The sequence below is a fragment of the Setaria italica genome, chromosome II, assembly GCF_000263155.2.
Source record: "Setaria italica strain Yugu1 chromosome II, Setaria_italica_v2.0, whole genome shotgun sequence".
NCBI lineage: Eukaryota > Viridiplantae > Streptophyta > Magnoliopsida > Poales > Poaceae > Setaria > Setaria italica.
In genome coordinates this window covers 47,219,114-47,236,436 of record NC_028451.1, presented here as the reverse complement: position 1 = coordinate 47,236,436, position 17,323 = coordinate 47,219,114, and the positions used below count along the sequence as shown (strand labels likewise).

General features: G+C 45.6%; 1 protein-coding gene, 1 long non-coding RNA gene and 1 pseudogene across 2 annotated transcripts; all 3 read left to right on the top strand.

Annotated features, from left to right (window-relative positions):
* Window positions 1-4,118: 4,118 nt before the first annotated feature.
* On the top strand, window positions 4,119-6,437 carry LOC101765105 (3-oxoacyl-[acyl-carrier-protein] synthase I, chloroplastic). The gene is made up of 7 exons (XM_004959805.4): window positions 4,119-4,541; window positions 4,653-5,090; window positions 5,186-5,359; window positions 5,480-5,593; window positions 5,722-5,823; window positions 5,899-5,968; window positions 6,071-6,437. Exons 1-7 carry the CDS (start codon window positions 4,119-4,121, stop codon window positions 6,139-6,141), a joined length of 1,392 nt encoding a protein of 463 aa, XP_004959862.3. The 3' UTR covers window positions 6,142-6,437.
* A 2,164-nt stretch (window positions 6,438-8,601) lies between these two features.
* LOC111255692 lies at window positions 8,602-11,398 on the top strand (annotated as a pseudogene).
* A 3-nt stretch (window positions 11,399-11,401) lies between these two features.
* LOC101764687 lies at window positions 11,402-12,169 on the top strand. Its single transcript, XR_002676581.1, has 4 exons — window positions 11,402-11,495; window positions 11,679-11,742; window positions 11,850-11,889; window positions 11,974-12,169. It is a non-coding gene; the product is annotated as an uncharacterized LOC101764687 (long non-coding RNA).
* Window positions 12,170-17,323: the final 5,154 nt, after the last annotated feature.

The following is a 17,323-nucleotide window of genomic DNA, read 5'->3' as shown; positions in this document are numbered from 1 at the left end:
GGAGAGGCGGGGGAACTGACCGACGTAGTCGCCCATGAAGAGGTAGTTGGTGTCGGGCGCGTCGCCTCCGATGCGGAAGAGCTCGATGAGCTCGTAGAACTGGCCGGGGCCGAGGCCGGGGAGAAGTTTTTCCCCTGGTCCGAGTCGAACACGTGTCTGTGTTTGAAACGGTCAAGGAAACCACGCCATATAAACGGAACGGATTGGCCTTGCCCCCCATATCAATTGTTGTCTTGCCGGTGTCTGGGTTTCGACCTCGGATTCTGGGTTTCGACCTCGGATCGTGAATTGCTGTCTTGCCGTTGTCTCTCCGTCCAGCTGCCACCATGATGACCACGAAGTTCATGGACTTCGACCCAGAGGAGCACCGGCGCAGCATGGACAGACTGCTGAAGGAGAGCGGCGGAACCAAGGGCTACATAGGGCATGTGACCCTGGGACCCGCGATCGTGGAGGCGAGACCCGCCGCCCCTCCCCGCACCGTCAAGGTCCCTGATCCTTTGTGCGCTCCCGCCGGCTTCGATGCTGGCGCGGGGGAGAGTTGGGGGATTCGGCCGAGCCCGTTCGAGATGCAAAGCTACGAGGCGGAGGCCCTCCTCGAGAAGATCCACCGCTGTCACCTCGACGCGCTCGCTGCGATGGGCAAGGAAAGCGTGCGTATGCACGCCCGCGGCATGGTGTTTGCGGGTTATGCCTACGGCATGCTAGATGACCCCGTCTCCAACATTGTAGCCAACGCTCTCTGGTACGACTTGATGTTCCCCCCTCCTTCCTGCGAGAATCAAGTCAAGATGCTCAGCGCTAAGGCCATATTCCGCATGGCTTGGCGCTCTCGCAATGCTCTCTTCGTCTTCATGAGGCACTATGCGCCCTTCCTAGGAACCCAAGAAATCCTGAGTTGCCTGCTTCAAGCAGATGGGAATCTTCAACAGGCTATTCGGCTGCTCAGCGTACCTGACAAGGGATTTGGACAGCAAGTAGGCGCCTTCAGGGCTGCGATCAAGGCCGTGGATCTCCCAAATGAGATGGTTCGAGAGGCCCATCTTTCATTTGTTGCCAGCTATGGTTCTGCCAGAGCACTTCTTCTATCGAATCGTAACTTGTTTAGCCCATCCGTTCTTCGATGCCTTAACCAGAATTAGCCATCCGATCTTCATGAACATCCTATTATGCACGGATTGGCAAGCACACCGACATCAAGCACGCGGAGCCTAAGCCCGGTGGCATATAGAGCGCTAAGGCTCAAGATGCATTCCTTCCGAATGGAAGAGGAGCTCTCCCTTGCCATAGTGCACAAGGCACTTCAGTAACTTGCTTTGCAGCGTGGGGTATGTACCATTGTTCTCTCCCTTGCTTCATTGTTGTCTTTTCTCTATGTTTAGTTGTTCATTTGGATCCCTAAGTTTGAATGCAAATTTGTGTTTTTACAATAAATGTTACCCATAAATTCTTTTATTTGTTGCTTACGTAGCCTTTACATGATTCAGGAACCTTATGAGCTTCATATGATCTGCGGGAAAAATTATGTCATATTGCCTCCTGAAAGCTACTATCACATCAACTTCTTGGCGGCTCCAATGGGTTGCTTCAATCTGCCTACACTTTTTTTTGCTGAAGTCCGTGGCGCACTTAGAGATGTGAATGATGTGACATTATGTTGTCCCGTGACGGAAAAAAAATGGTATGTTCAGTTTTCCCCCATCAGTTCCAGTTTTTGTCCAATTAACTGTTTATTAGGAACATTTATAATGCAAAGTTCTTAAAAGAAAGAATAAAGACACATTATCAAGCACTCATTTAATATGGATCTCCAATATATGCAAGCACCTCTCTGTAGGAGCTTAGATGGTTGTATGCAGCATTAATTAGATGTCCATAAGCGCATGATAAATAGTGGTTCCAACTTAGCACTGATGCTAAGAAATAAGCACATAAACATATTTTTTATTTTATTTGGCTGAGCACCTCTTCCAACACTTGCAATGTACATGTGCGCATTAGTAAACCAGTTGGAGTGAACCACTCCGTAACCTGAAACCAGTAGATGCTCTTCTGGTTGGTTGAAATGGGGGATAATTTGCGATTGCCTTGTGGACTCATTAAACTGAACTGATACTCTGCTGGGAGAAGTGGGGGATAAATTGTGCTTGCCTTGTGGACTCATTAAACTGAACTCATTTTATTGTTGTTGTTGTTGGAATGGCATGCATCTGAAATTCCAACAAAATATAATTGCATTGTTCTTACTTAAGGGTTAGACTTGCCTAACCAATTTAATGTTTTATAGAAAACAAATGCTGTTGAAGTTATAGTGACATCTAGTTCTGAGCAGTCACTGCAGTGACATGAATAGCGTCTCGTGATGAACCTGAGAGAGTGGACAAAACTGAATAACTTAACTTACATATACTGAGATTGCTGTACTATTAAATGATATCATACTCAAACCGGTTTTTTCAAATAAAGAGAAGTTTTTTAAATCATAACTTTCTTTTCATCTGAAGTATGTAAAACATTTTTTTAGATTGATAAATATGTTTTGTGCATTATCAAGATACTGATCCTTTTTTTTTGCAATTTAATAATCAGGTAGGTGCTTTGTTTGTGATTGTAACGGGTGAAGCTCATCCATCCTGATGATGAGGAATTCAATGGTACTAAAGACTATATTGGGGATCATCTTTTAATGACAGACGCTACCTCAGAATTCGGTGCTCCATTGAATGAGGATTATATCTTTTTTGAGATCAACCTGCACCCTAAGATTGCGACCTTTTTGGAAGCCAAGTATTTCTATATGAACGAGGATCAAGTTGACTTGAGTTTTATGTGGTTTGAAAACTACCTATCTTAATACTGTACTTGGTATGTACGCGATGTTCCCTTACTTTCCTGTTCGTATTGATAAATCAGCCTCATTTTATATCCAATTTGAAATACTCTTATATAAGTAGGCGCTTCTGATTTCTCGTGTATGCATTAATGGTATGACTTTAAGTTTGTGCATCTTCCTCTGTACTATCATCTTTCTAATTCAAGTTAAAATTACAAAAAATAGGTTGAAATTAGCCGGTCTCTAATACAACTATAGCAGCTCATGTTCGAGAAAATATATTGGTGGTTGTCTATTTGTACTATCATGTGTCCGCCATTTTTAATTCAAGTACAATAAAAAACATCTTGGGTACCACTTATTTTTTTTTGTTTGGAGCTTGTTAGGTGTCGCAAGGGAAGGTCATCACAAGAAAGAAGTTGATGCTGCACTGAATTTTTGATTAGGAGTGAATTTTGCTTGTCAACAATCGAAAGAAGTTCATGCTACACTGGATACTCTAGGAACGTATTTTGCTTGTCAACAGTCTATTTTGCCAACGGTGATCTTAAATATTTTGATGGTAGTTACGTTTATTGTAAAATTCCTCGTGGATATCTATGAAGCCGGCCTTTTGGCTGTTTCACATTTTTTTAAGCAGAAAAGAGCTTTCTATTAACTTGGCTCAGCGATATCGCTACAACGCATCGCCGCTAGGGCGTTTGCTACTTAGTTACAGCTCCTTGGAGCGAAAAGGAAAGAATAAGAGATAAAATTGGAGCTAATGATGTTCTTATAACATGCCTCCCGTAGCAGCCAACTGGTGAAAAATATCTTGAACGGGTGGTTTGGAAGTGAAAAATATCATGAACGGGTGGTTTGGAAGTGAAAAATATCATGAACGGGAGCTCTCGAATTCAATGAGAATTATGACCATGAACCCATCAACAGAATTCAGAGCCGTCGTCTTTGGACTCTCATTCCTACCAATTAACAGATCTTTGAACTCGTATCACTTTCTAATAATGCTTACAAACAAATGCGCTATTCATGTAAAAAAAAACCTATCTTTTCCTTTTGAGGAAAATTTACCTAAAATATTGATAGAAAAGCTGAACAAAAAATCTTTATACTAAAAACATTTTACAAAATTATAACATGAATTTTGAGGAAAGACATCGCAGAAGGATTGTTTCTAAAGGTTACTAAATAAAGATTAAATAAACAAGAAAAACATCACATATCGTGCATTGTGCCATTCGTCGCAAACGTTGCTCCCCCTCGTTCCCACAAAACCTCGACGGTCATGCAAACCCTCCTCTCCGATGCCGTCGCCGTCGCCGTCGCGGCGGCCGACGTGACCCCACGCACACAGCCTCAGCCTCGCCGCGTCTCGGTGTCTATGGCGCGCGCACCCCGACGTGAGTCCGACCCGAAGAAGCGCGTGGTGATCACGGGGATGGGCGTGGTGTCGGTGTTCGGCAACGACGCGGGTGCGTTCTACGACCGGCTCCTCGCCGGGGAGAGCGGCGCGGGGCACATCGACCGCTTCGACCCCACCGGGTTCACCACCCGCTTCGCCGCCCAGATCCGCGGCTTCTCCTCCGAGGGCCACATCGACAGCAAGAGCGACCGCCGCCTCGACGACTGCCAGCGCTACGCCCTCGTCGCCGCCAGGAAGGCCCTCGAGTCCGCCGGGCTCGCCCTCGGCTCCAGAGCAATGGGCAAGGTGGATCACGCCGCACGCGCACGCCCCCACCCCTCGGGCACTCTTGCCATGCATGCCAGCAACCACTTCCCGATCCCATCTAGTAACTAATCATTGCAACACGACCCGCAGATTGACCTGGAACGCGCCGGCGTTGTCGTCGGCTCCGGCATCGGCGGCGTCAAGGAGTTCTCCGCCGGCGTGGAGAGCCTCGTGACCAAGGGGCCGAGCAAAATCTCCCCCTTCAGCGTCCCGCTCGCGATACCCAACATGGCGTCGGCTCTGGTCGCCATCGACGCCGGCATCGGCTTCCTGGGCCCCAACTACTCGGTCTCGACGGCCTGCGCCACGGGCAACCACTGCATCCACAGCGCCGCGGACCAGATCCGCCTGGGCCGCGCCGACGTCATGCTCGCCGGCGGCGTGGAGGCCGCCATCGCCCCGGTCGCCCTCGGCGGGTTCGCGGCGCTGGGGGCGCTGTCGCGGAGGAACGCCGACCCCGCGACGGCGTCCCGGCCGTGGGACAGGGACCGCGACGGCTTCGTCATGGGCGAGGGCGCCGGAGTGCTGGTACACACGTCGACGCTTGTGTTCTTCATCAGTGTAATCTGTGCCCTGCATTTGCTGCATGGGCAAATGCAAATTGATGAGAGAAACTTGGGTAGGTGATGGAGAGCCTCGAGCATGCCATGAGGCGTGGCGCCCCGGTCCTCGCCGAGTACCTAGGCGGCGCGGCGACCTGCGACGCGCACCATGTGACCAACCCGAGGCCAGATGGTCGTGCTGTTTCGCTGTGTATCAAGCGGAGTCTTGAAGACGCCGGCGTCTCACCGGAGGAGGTAATAACCAGAATGTTTTCATACTTGGTGAACTTGGGCTAAATTCGATCATCATTACGTTGGCAACTCTTAATAAGCTAGATAACAAAACCAGGAGATGGATGCATGTGTGCGTTGCAGGTGAACTACATAAACGCTCATGCAACCTCTTCGCGTGCTGGGGACCTGGCAGAAGCGAAGGCTTTGAAGCAAGTCTTCAAGGACACGTCCCAGATCAAGATGAATGCAACCAAGGTGCTGGGTCTTGTACATTTTGCCAAGTCATTTCCACTGCGACAGTCTCTATACATTTCCTTTCTCTTCTGGAACTTCACTTCAGAATAGCCATGGTTCCATGCAACTTGTCTGTTCCCTCCTTGCAGTCCATGATAGGGCATTGCCTTGGCGCGGCCGGCGGTTTGGAAGCCATTGCCACCATCAAAGCCATAACCACCGGATGGGTGCATCCAACTATAAACCAATTTGTAAGCACACGTTTTCGATGTTTGTTCAAATTTGGCATATGAATAAATGTAAAACAGACTTGTGATACGGTGCAGAATCCTGACCCGGCAGTGGATCAATTTGACACGGTGCGTGATGTGAAACAATGGCACGAAGTAAACGTCGGTGAGTGACAGTGCATACACATTAAAATTTCTGCAGTAGTGATGGCTGATGAGTTCCCTACCTCTCAGCATACTCGTTTGGTTGGCTCTTTCCCAAATGCAGGTATCTCCAATTCGTTTGGATTTGGTGGGCACAATTCGGTGGTAGTATTCGCACCGCCGTTCAAGCGCTGACCATGGTGCTGTGCGTCACACATCTCTGTTGGAAAACTACATGTCTCAGGCAGAAGTGAGAATGCCTCCCTTGATGTTTTCTTGCAAGTTGCAGGTGAAAGGCACTGGTACGGGCAATGCATACCTAGATGCTCTGTTCTGAGATGCATCATGTAAAACAAGGAGATGAAGTAGCATTTTTTTTGAAACGTAGCATGAAGTAACATTTAGACCATGGAGTCAAATTCTCCCAAACATCTACTGTAAGGTAGATGCTGTATTCCACTGAAATGAAAGCATGCTTCCTGCAATGCTGAAAGCCTGAAAGCATTCTATCCTCGGCTTTACTTCTTACTAAATTGCCCACGTTTTGTGTCTCAAAATGATGGTCATTTTCCACTCGCGCCGTGGTTTAGGAGTCCAGTACTACAGTATGTCTTCAGATTTCTGATTGATCATGCTTGCGGCCATCTTCACAAACATAACATTCTTTGGTCCGTCATAGTTGAGGATATCAGAATTATACGTTGGCACGCTTCCAATTTGCGGAGAGCTTCAGATGGTTGTCATAGCTAGAAGGCCAGAGCTATAGCCAACCTAATGTTGTCCATGGAAATGGATTTTTAACATGGCCAGGAAAACTGAGCACTTATTGGGCAAACTTAAAATAATTTCATGGCGGGTATGTAGGTTGGATATTAGTATGTCACTTCGCAAAAAGGATCTTAGTATAATAAATATAAAATAGATTAACTTGCCTTGGATCGGCTAAATTAATGACATTAGCCCACCACATGACGGAAGATAGCCTCCTCCATCCACCCAAGTCTCAGAAAGCTTGGGGTGGCTTCATGAAGCGTACAAGAAATCTCTGTCGGGCTTTTTGCTTCATCCAGTAAAAAGGAGTCATTGATCTGTTTCACCAAACTTGGGAGGGTGCGTTTGGGAGGGCGCCGGCCAACTCCGATTCTTCCTGACACAGGCACTGTAGCGCTAGAGGAGCCAGAGCTGGAGGAGCCACAATTTGTGGCTCCACCGGCTCCTTCTTGATCTGTGAGAGGGAGGGAGAGGAGAGAGAAAAGGAGCTCCCATGAACAGTGTGCTACAGGACATGAACAGTTGCGCTAAAAAAAATGGCAGACAGAGCCGGAGCTGCAAAGAGCTCCACCAAACTGGCCCTAAGGCACCACAACTGGCTCGATGCTCGTGCATGCGATAGAGCTTGGTGGGGGCACGGCGAGTGGCTTGGGCAGGAAGAGGGAAGCGGCACGAACTATGTGCTACTAGCTTAAGGTAGACGGCCTCATAGCCACGGGGCGTCGCAAGCTGGAGGGCAAGCCGGCGGCGGTGCTGGTTTGGGTAAGTACCATCCCTTTTCTCTCCTCGGCTACATGATTATGCCAGCTTTCCTCCCTCTCTCCGTGAGGTCATTCTCAAATCTCAATGGCCATTTCATGGTTATGTTTTCAAAAATACCACATAAGCAAAATGTCATTTAATTCATATTGAAATAGCTTTGTACAATGTACATTTTCATTGTTTGCTATTTTCAAGACTCCATGCAAGATAGACTAATTAACTTGAAAACGGTGTATATATGGTTTTCATCCTCATGAAACTCATTTCACCTCTCTCTTCATTAACTTTTTACCACATCATCAAAATGCTAATATGACACTACAAATGAAACCCTATTAAGAGTGACATGACTACTCCCTCCGTTCCAAATTGTAAGTCATTCCAAGAATCTTGGAGAGTCAAAGCATCTCAAGTTTGGCCAAATTTATATAATAATATAATAACATTTATGATGTTAACAAAGTATCATTAGATTCTTTTTCAATTATATTTTCATAGTATATCTATTTGATGTCATAAATTTTTATATTTTTTCTATAATTTTGGTCAAACTTAAGATGCTTTGACTCTCCAAGATTCTTGGAATGACTTACAATTTGGGACGGAGGGAGTACGTGATAGTGCTGTGCAGGGCGGTGCGAGGCGACACAGCCGAGCGGGGAGAAGAACCTGCTGGCGCCAATTATTTTAACCTTTTAGTATCCCTTTATCCTGACATTTATGCTTAATTCAATGCTTATATGTTGATGTGTGCACGTGAACTAACGAAAATGACAAATGCTGATGTTTTTAAAGCACATTGCAAAACTAGGTAAATATGCAGCAAAGATGATGTCATTTTTACCACGTGCCGAAAAGGCCCAGTAGACCCCACATATTTAGAGGATTCATAGGAGACGTTTGGGCCTAGCACGTCGTGGCTTGTGAAGAGTTTCATAGCCTGGGGATGATTCCGTGCATTACGTCGCCGTCACGCAATCCAGGATTAGTCAGCTGAGCAGCGGCCCCGAGCTGGCCGGGCTCGCCGCGCCGATCGGGCCGGCACAACTCCTCTCGCCCCTAAACCCTGGCCGTGCCGCCGCCGATGATGGGAAACGGCCGCGCCATAAACGCCGGCGCCGGTCGGTCCCCGTAGAGGGCGGCGGCCTCGCCATCTCCGGCTCCGACTGCTCCGACGAGGACATTCGGCCTCCCGCAGCCGACACGACGCTCACACCACCACCTCCTCCTCATCCATCACCTCCCTCTCCGACGAGTCCGTCCAACTGCCGCTTCCCCCCGCTTCCGATCTCACCAAGACCAGTCTCCGCTCCCCCGACGCCCAAACGGAGCCCCGGCACGCCGCAAAAAAGGCGCGCCGCCTCATCACATCCGACGATGGTGGAGGTGGCGGCGACGCCAAGCCAGAGGCCCCGGCTATTGAAGGAATCGCTAGTGGGGGAGAGGGGGCCAAGGTTTGCTGATCTGGGTGGAATGGAGGCGGTGATGGAGCAGCTGATGATGGAAGTGGTGGTGCCCCTGCGCCATCCGGAGCTGCCGCAGCGACTTGGGGTTAGGCCTGTTGCTGGGCTGCTGCTGCACGGACCGCCTGGTTGTGGGAAGATCACCCTTGCGCATGCCATTGCCAATGAGACCAGTGTGCCATTCTACAAGATCTCAGCCCCCGAGGTCGTGTCTGGGGTATCTGGTATATTTTCTAACTCGTTGCATCACAAATATGGGAAAAATCCTGATGATGAACTGTGGACAAATAAGTTTAACTGCTGATCTTGCTCGATGCTGGAAATTATTAATAACGAGGGGAATGGTTATTGTTAGTCCTTGCTTGGTCAATCGATTTTGATGTTTTAGCTGCTAAAATTTGTTGCTATTAGTGTTCAAGACACGGGCACGTTCCACCACTTTTTCTTGTTGTTGCTTCAGTATAAGCTTTACTGTATTCAACTTAGACTTTGTTAGAATAGGCATCATGTTCGAATGTATAACTACTAGAATGCTGCCTTGTAAGATGTGTGTTTAACATAACAGATTAGCTGTTGAAGGTTTTGGTATTGCTAACAGTTGTGGAAGATCAGTATCTGGACCCATTATTTTCTAATATTAGTGTAGTGCTGTACAATGTGGTACAGTCAAGTCAGATATTGAAAATGATGGATATTGGCTTAAACAATGGATTAAAGGACATGTATAATTTTTCCTCCATTTCTTTTTGTGGTTTCATATTCATTCCTGCTCAGATAGATTCTCTGTTAGGATCCATGCGGAAGGTCACCTCATAATGCTTGTGTTCTTGCAGGGGCTTCTGAGGAAAACATCAGGGGCTTGTTTCAGAAGACATATAGGACTGCTCCTTCAGTTGTGTTCATAGATGAGATAGATGCAATTGCATCAAAGAGGGAGAATCTGCAACGAGAGATGGAGCGACGGATAGTTACTCAACTGATGACATGCATGGATGAATTCCACCAGCATATTGGTGGCGGTGATTCTGATGCTGAATCATCTGAAAAGAAACCTGGTTATGTTATTGTCATTGGAGCTACAAACAGCCTGATGCTGTGGACAAAGCTCTGCGAAGGTCAGGAAGGTTTGATCGAGAGATATCTCTTGGTATTCCAGATAAGAATGCACGTAAACAGATACTCAAGATGCTTACACAGAAACTTCGACTTGAAGGCCAATTTGACTTATTCAAGATAGCAAGGGCCACACCAGGTTTCGTTGGGGCTGACTTGAAGGCATTAGTCGATAAAGCAGGGAATTTGGCAACGAAGAGAATAATTGATAAAAGAAGAGTACAGTATTGTCATGAGCATGATGGCAACAACAAGCATGACTGGTGGAGGCAACCTTGGGACGCAGACGAGGTGGAGAGCTTACATATTACCATGGGTGACTTCGAGGTAATCTTTTATTATTTTAACATGTAGAGCTAATGCTCAAGAATCTTGTGTTTATTCATTATGTGTAAGCTAGATTTGGAAAATAGCTCGATCCGTGTTCCCCAAAGCCTTTGTATTTTTATATTTATATTTTTTAGTACATTAGTTTCGCTGTTAATTTCGTGCTGTGTAAGCTGCAATGGATTGCGACAGATTTATAACTTTTCTTTTCTTGCTGCACTCATGTTCGTATTACATTATATATTATGGGCATGCCTTCCCCCAGTTTTCTTGTGTTATCAAACTTTTATCAGATTCCAATGTATTTACATTTTCAATATGCCTTTTCTTTTTCTTTTTTTTCACTTGTTTCATTTCGCTTGCTGAAGGAAGCAGCAAAATTGGTTCAACCATCTTTGAGAAGAGAAGGTTTTTCTTCTGTTCCTGATGTCACATGGGAGGATGTTGGAGGTCTTGATTCATTGAGGAAAGAGTTCGACTGCTGCATTGTTAGATGTATTAAAATTCCTGAAGATTATGAGGTGAGTACTGAATTGTACTTGCTATCCCAGCGAACTGTGCTTTACACTTGTACTGAGTTGTAGTAACTATCCCAGCGAACTGTGCTTTACACTCCTTACTTCTGTCTGTTATCCGATATGCTTTAGCCTACAGTGATTGGCACCTCAGAAGCTAAGAGCACCTATATTATTTATAATGAAGTTACAGACATCCATGGTATTTATTGTGATACTTTGTAGTGTCTATGAATCTCTTATTAGGAGCAATATTTAATACAAATGAATTTTCTTTCATGTCATCTTTGTATGTCTTTTAAGGCATTTGGAGTGAATTTGCAAGCTGGCTTTCTGCTGATTGGATCTCCGGGTTGTGGGAAGGCACTAATAGCAAAAGCAGTGGCACATGAGGCAGGGGCTAATTTTATTCATATTCTTGTATTTGGTTTTCTATATTTTTACTCTGCCTTTTCAAATTCACAAATAATGATAATTCTTCTTATGGAATTAGGGTCCTGAGCTATTGAACAAGTATGTTGGGGAGAGCGAATCAGAAATTAGGAAATTATTCATCCGTGCACGCTCTAACTCCCCGTGCATACTATTTTTTGATGAGGTAAGAGTTTTTGCATAGCCTGTTATATATTCTGTGGAGACAAAACCTGTGTCAGTCACTTCAAATAAGTTTGGATGCTTGATACCTGTATACTACTGGAAGTGGTCAAACAACTTAAATGTGTTGGGCGTGAAGTTGTTTTTATATGTATGTGTTGTTCAAGTGACCCTTTTGATTTGACAGGTAGATGCATTGATAACAAAGAGAGGAAAGAGGGGGATGGGTTGTTGAACGTATCGTAAACCAGGTTTGAATATTTTGGCACATACTTTCACATTTTCTTTTCCTTTTTGTTGCTTTTCTGATCAATGTTATTCTGATTCTTCCACCTGTGGTTACTTACTGAACTTGAAGATCAACGTCAAGGTGTTTAGGTTATCGGAGCTACAAACAGGTAACGGTCAGCGGCTAATAGATCTATGCTTATATATTTATCCCTGAATGGAAGGCCCATAACTGTACCATTTTTCTGGTGCAGAATTGATGTGATAGATGATGCTGTTTTGCGGCCCGGTAGATTTGGGAAGAGACATCATGTACCTTTACCTGGTCCTGATGAACGGGTTTCAATATTAAAAGCACACGCTCGAAGCAAACCCATCTCCTCAGGTGTTGATTTGGATGCACTAGCACGTCGAGAGGAGTGCAGCAATCTCACTGGTGCCGACCTAGCATCACTGGTAATTTCTATAATATTTCACTGGGCTGTCCAGTGGGAGCATTAATCAGCTTCTGTCTGTAGAATGTGGTGTCTTTTTGGCTTTGCCAATGGGTAGCTGATGAATGCATCCTGTCTTTATGAATCAGATATTTGATTTAATTGCAGCACTCATTTGTGTGAATATCAAATGGTGATTCAAAAACAGGCAAAAATAAAATGGAACTGACATGCTTGTTTCGTTAGGTGAATGAAGCAGCCATGGCAGCATTGGAAGAGAGATTGGAATTCCTTGAGAACGGCACATCATCAATGAGTTCATCTTGTTTGATTGAGCTGTCGCACTTTGAACGAGCTCTATCAAAGGTGAAGCCATCAGTATCCGAACAGGTATATATATCTGCATCAGAATGACATGATATGTCATGCTAATCTTTCTGTTCACACCGTTGTTATACTGTCACCTGTCTTCACCCATTGCTCTCTTTCCTCTTGGTTACAGCGAAGGAAACATTACGAGGCATTGGTGTTATTGGTGTTGTCTGTTTCTATCGGTTCCTGTCAATGTCGGGCCACGTTTTGGAGGTTTCGGCGTATTATAAGCGTGGAGGTTGGTGGGTGCCGCCATGGTGAGTGGAATGATGATGCCGTGTTGATGTCCCAATCCAACCGGTCGGGTGTGGCAGTGTTAAGTTGAGTGTCTACGCACGTTGATATCCCAATCCAACTGGACGAGTTTGTTTTGATTTCCTTTTATTTTCCTTTTTTATCTTTCCAGTTTGGAACTCCTAATTTTTAATATAATCGGCTGCTCTTCTGGCTGGTTCGTTTCGGAAAAAAAAAAAGAAACATTACGAGTCATTGTCGAAGAGATACTCGTCAAACTGATGGACCACCATGCATCCACCTTGGTGTGTGTATGGCAACCTTTTGCAAATGTCCATGCTATGATCTTCGTGGTTTCTCGGCAGTGTCACTACCCATGAAAATGGTTCTCCTCGATGGAGCCATGCTACCTTAGAGTGATGACAGCTACCTCGAGCGGGAGGCAGATAGAATTTTACTTCCTCGCAATCAATTTTGGCTTTATTTATTCGTACCTGCTTGACCTACTGGCAGTTTTGTATGCCCTTAATAATAGCATACATAAATGTGTGTAATACAATTATATTCCTGAAATATGGCAAATTCCTCCTTGGCATTTTTTTGTATTCTTCAGCTGCCGTTGTGGATTACACCATTGACAATCCTCAGTAGCTTAAGCATTGGGATCAAGCCCAGAGTATTTAGGGTCGTGGACTCGTAGTAGTCCCTGACAAGCGCCGCGCCGGCAAGGAGCTTGCCCTCCCGGCTCTCATCGGTGATTGCAATCACCGGCATCCCGGCAATGAATGGGTAGCATCATCAGTGAAGTTCAGACAGACGTTGCAGCAGTCTGCTAGTCCATATACCGATATACCTCAACTTCTCCATACAGTTTTGTTATTTTCTTTTCTCCTCTTTACAATCTTATTGGTCGATCTTTCAGATCAATCTCAATTAGATATTGCCTCTCCTGAATAGTTGCATGTGCGACTATTTACATGCTGATTTCAATTTTTTTTTACTTGCACGATATTTTATTCAGAATCAGTTTTTGCATGCAGCATCTAGATGAATGCATGCTCTATTAATTCATATTTTTGTTATTTTCAAACAACATTAAAAGTGCATTTTGTAATTGGAGGCACCCGAAATAGGGTGCTAGGTGGCATTCTCAAAACATCATCGGTGGCGTAATAAAATCTTGATAAGGTGCAACAGCAACATGGGGCGTTCCTTTGCTGTTTGCTTTTCTGTTGTTCACTTATTCTTTCGATGCTCTGCTTGACAATCACAGCGACAACGTACATTCCTCGTTTCACGTCCAAGTACATCGCTTTAACACAGTTGCAAGTTGCAGTGGTCATATTTTCTCTCCACGCGCCTTTGCGTACTTCTCGACGCCTCTCTGCCCGTTCCCTTCCTGCGCCTGTGTTCCTGTGTTCTGTTGCACCCGAAAGGTACCCTCTTCCTGTGTTACCTTCGTGGTCAAAGCAAGATAAAACAGAGGTATCAATACTGCACATATCTCTAATTCTTGATGGAATTCCTCCATTTCTAAACGGCGGTTTCAGCCAAACTAGTCGGATTTGCAGAAATGAACAGAAGTATTCGCTGTGGATTTGGTTCGGTCTGAGAAGAGACCTGAATTTCTGGAATCAGCAGACCAAACTGCCCCTGGTCCCGAGTCCCAACACTACTACAGTAACCAGCTCAACAGATTTCTAGGAAATCTCATCACGACGTGCGCCGGACAAACAGCAACTTGAAGGTTTCTCCTGTCCTCTTGCAAATCATACGCCTAATCCTGCCCCCTCGTGCCTCGAAAAGAGATCGATGCTAGCTGCTTCTGGTAACGACCATAACAACCATAAAGTTCAGGCTGCAGGAATCTTCCAATGTCAGTGGGTGGGACGGACAGCTGATCGGACAAGGCCGCCGAGGCAACAGCTTTACACACGACGGCCGTCGAATGCTTCCACAGCTCCGAAGAATTCTGACGGAGAACAGCGTGAGAGAGAGAGAGAGAGAGAGAGAGTAGAAAACAGTGACACGGATTCAGGCTTGTCCCGTCTGCCAGGAACCGCAATGGCGTCCGTCCATCGCCGCCGTCTCGTCTGCCAGGAGGAAGAAGAGCTGGCGCCCAGCGCGACGGCCGTGCCTTTCAGAATCCGCAGGCGTTATCCTTCGACCAGATAACGCCACCACCACCTCAAGGGACACGGGACACTGGGGGGCCATGGGCCAACCGTCGCGTCCCGATCGATGGACGCGCACGAGCACGGGCGGACAAGCGTGCGGTAGGCGGGTGGACCGGTCGCCGGCTCGATTGATCGGACCCGAGCAGAATGATTGGGCTCGTCGACGACGAACGCCGGCCGAGCGTGGTGGCTGGAGGAGTAGTGAGCGACTACTGCTAGTCTACAGTCTACAGTTCTAACTAACACTAGCTAGACCTGAAAGTGACCCAAGAGCCGCCGCGGATGCGACGACGGCCAGACGCTTAAGAGATAATGGCAACGACATTATCTCAATCAGTCAAGATTTCCAGTCTCATCCAGTCTAATCTAATGTGCACTACAGTTAGGCTGATGGCACTATCAGGCTATCAGCTATAGCTAGCTCAGGGAAGACAAAGGATTTGGTCTAGCCCTTGTTCTGTCTTCTCCTTCTCGACTCCAACTCTAACTCTGAGTAAAGGAGCATGAATAATTTTTGTACCAAAGCGAGTAAAAGTTATTGGATGCAAATGAACCTCACCAACACAATAGCAATGGTGCCAAATTCAACGGTAAATGGATGGATTCGTGCATACTATGGCCTAGTCGGCTCGAATGGCCTGGGCAGCCAGCAGCATCATTCTGCTTCTCCCTCTGATTGCACAATCCGCTCCGGTTCGTGCGCGGTGATGCGACGGGCTCCCACTCCCGCGTACACCTGCGCGGCCGCGCCGCGCCCACCATTCGTCGTCGACGACGACTCGACGGCGACCGCCGGATTTGGACGTGGGTTGAGGCCAGACCGGTCGCCACTGCAGCGTCCCTGTCGCATTTGCGATTTGCGAATAGGGAATCCACTCCAAATGGGACGCATTTGTCCGCGTACGTGACTCACGCCGCCGCACCTTCAGGATCTTCATTTACTTAAACTGCATCCATCATTTCCATCGTGCTGACTGGAACTTTATCCAGGCACTGTAAAAAGGCTCCTTTTGATTTGCTGACTAGGACTGTAACGTATATGCATGCATGAAATGCATCGATGGATGGATTCAGAGTTTCAAGCTAGAGATCCCGAGCGTGGATTTTTCACATATACATGTGAACACATGATTTATCCAAGATATTCATTTTTGAACCAATGGCGAGACAAATCATGGATAGGTGAGAAGTACATGGGAGATAGTGGTTCAATGGTTGGATGGAGAGAAATTAAAGGTTGAGATAAATTATATGATCACATGTACGTGTGGTTTTGCATTTTTTCCAGGAAACCTCGGATGGTTTTCTTCATCGATAATTTTTTTTTTTGCATGGAGTTCTGTTTGCACCCATGAAATCGCATGGACTTGTACAAACACTGAGGCATCTTATCTGCATCTTATTTGTTACACTTATCGTTTCATTTGTAACGAAGCCATACACTTGTTCACTTCTCCTCGGTTCCCGACGCCCTCTCGATATCTATTTTTTTTAAAAAAAATGTAACAACCGGGCAGGAGCTATCTACAATGCAGACCCCAATTTTGGCAGTTTGTTTTTTTGGATGGGCCACGCCTATCAGCATATGGAACCTAGCATGGTCCATGGATATGCACGATAAGCACTTGGTAACAAAGTGGATATGCGAGCAACAGCCACCATACGGTAACAATGATGTTTTTATTTGGGCATGGACGACATAGTCCTTGTGACATTACTTTGAAGCTGAAACCGTATTAAAAAAAAGTATACGGACAAAAGATAATCTCAACTGAGCGTTTTAGATGCCTCCAATACCTTAATTTAGGTGTTAAATTGTGCTTAACGATGGTCAATGTATGAGTTAACAAAACATAGGGACAATTGAATTCATGCCACGGTGTTAATTACTGCATTCATATTTGCTAGTGCTTTTATAAGATCTGGACTCATACAATTAAAATTTGTTCCGTTTATGCCATTACCGTACCATGATCGGGTGGCATGTATCGAACAAGTTATGACACTAAAATTACGACATTGGCATAAATATAACAAGTTTTACACACTGGTGGTTTGAGTGTAAATATTACAAAAAAAAAAGCAATGGTAAATATATATAAACCAAGGATAGGAGCCCATAAAATGCTTAGGTATTGAAATTCAAATAAAAATCTAATACCCCAGTATTATTAATTAAAATGGTTTACACATATTATTTTCATATGATAAATATTTGTAATGATGTACTATATAGCAAAATATCAAACTGCAAAGGTGGTCATTGGCAATTCTCCATGACACCAACTTTTTTGAATGAAAAGAGTGATATGGAATGCGTACTGCGTATACGCGGGATATCCATTGAAAGGGACGACCAACATGCTTTAAGAAGATTAATCTCAAAT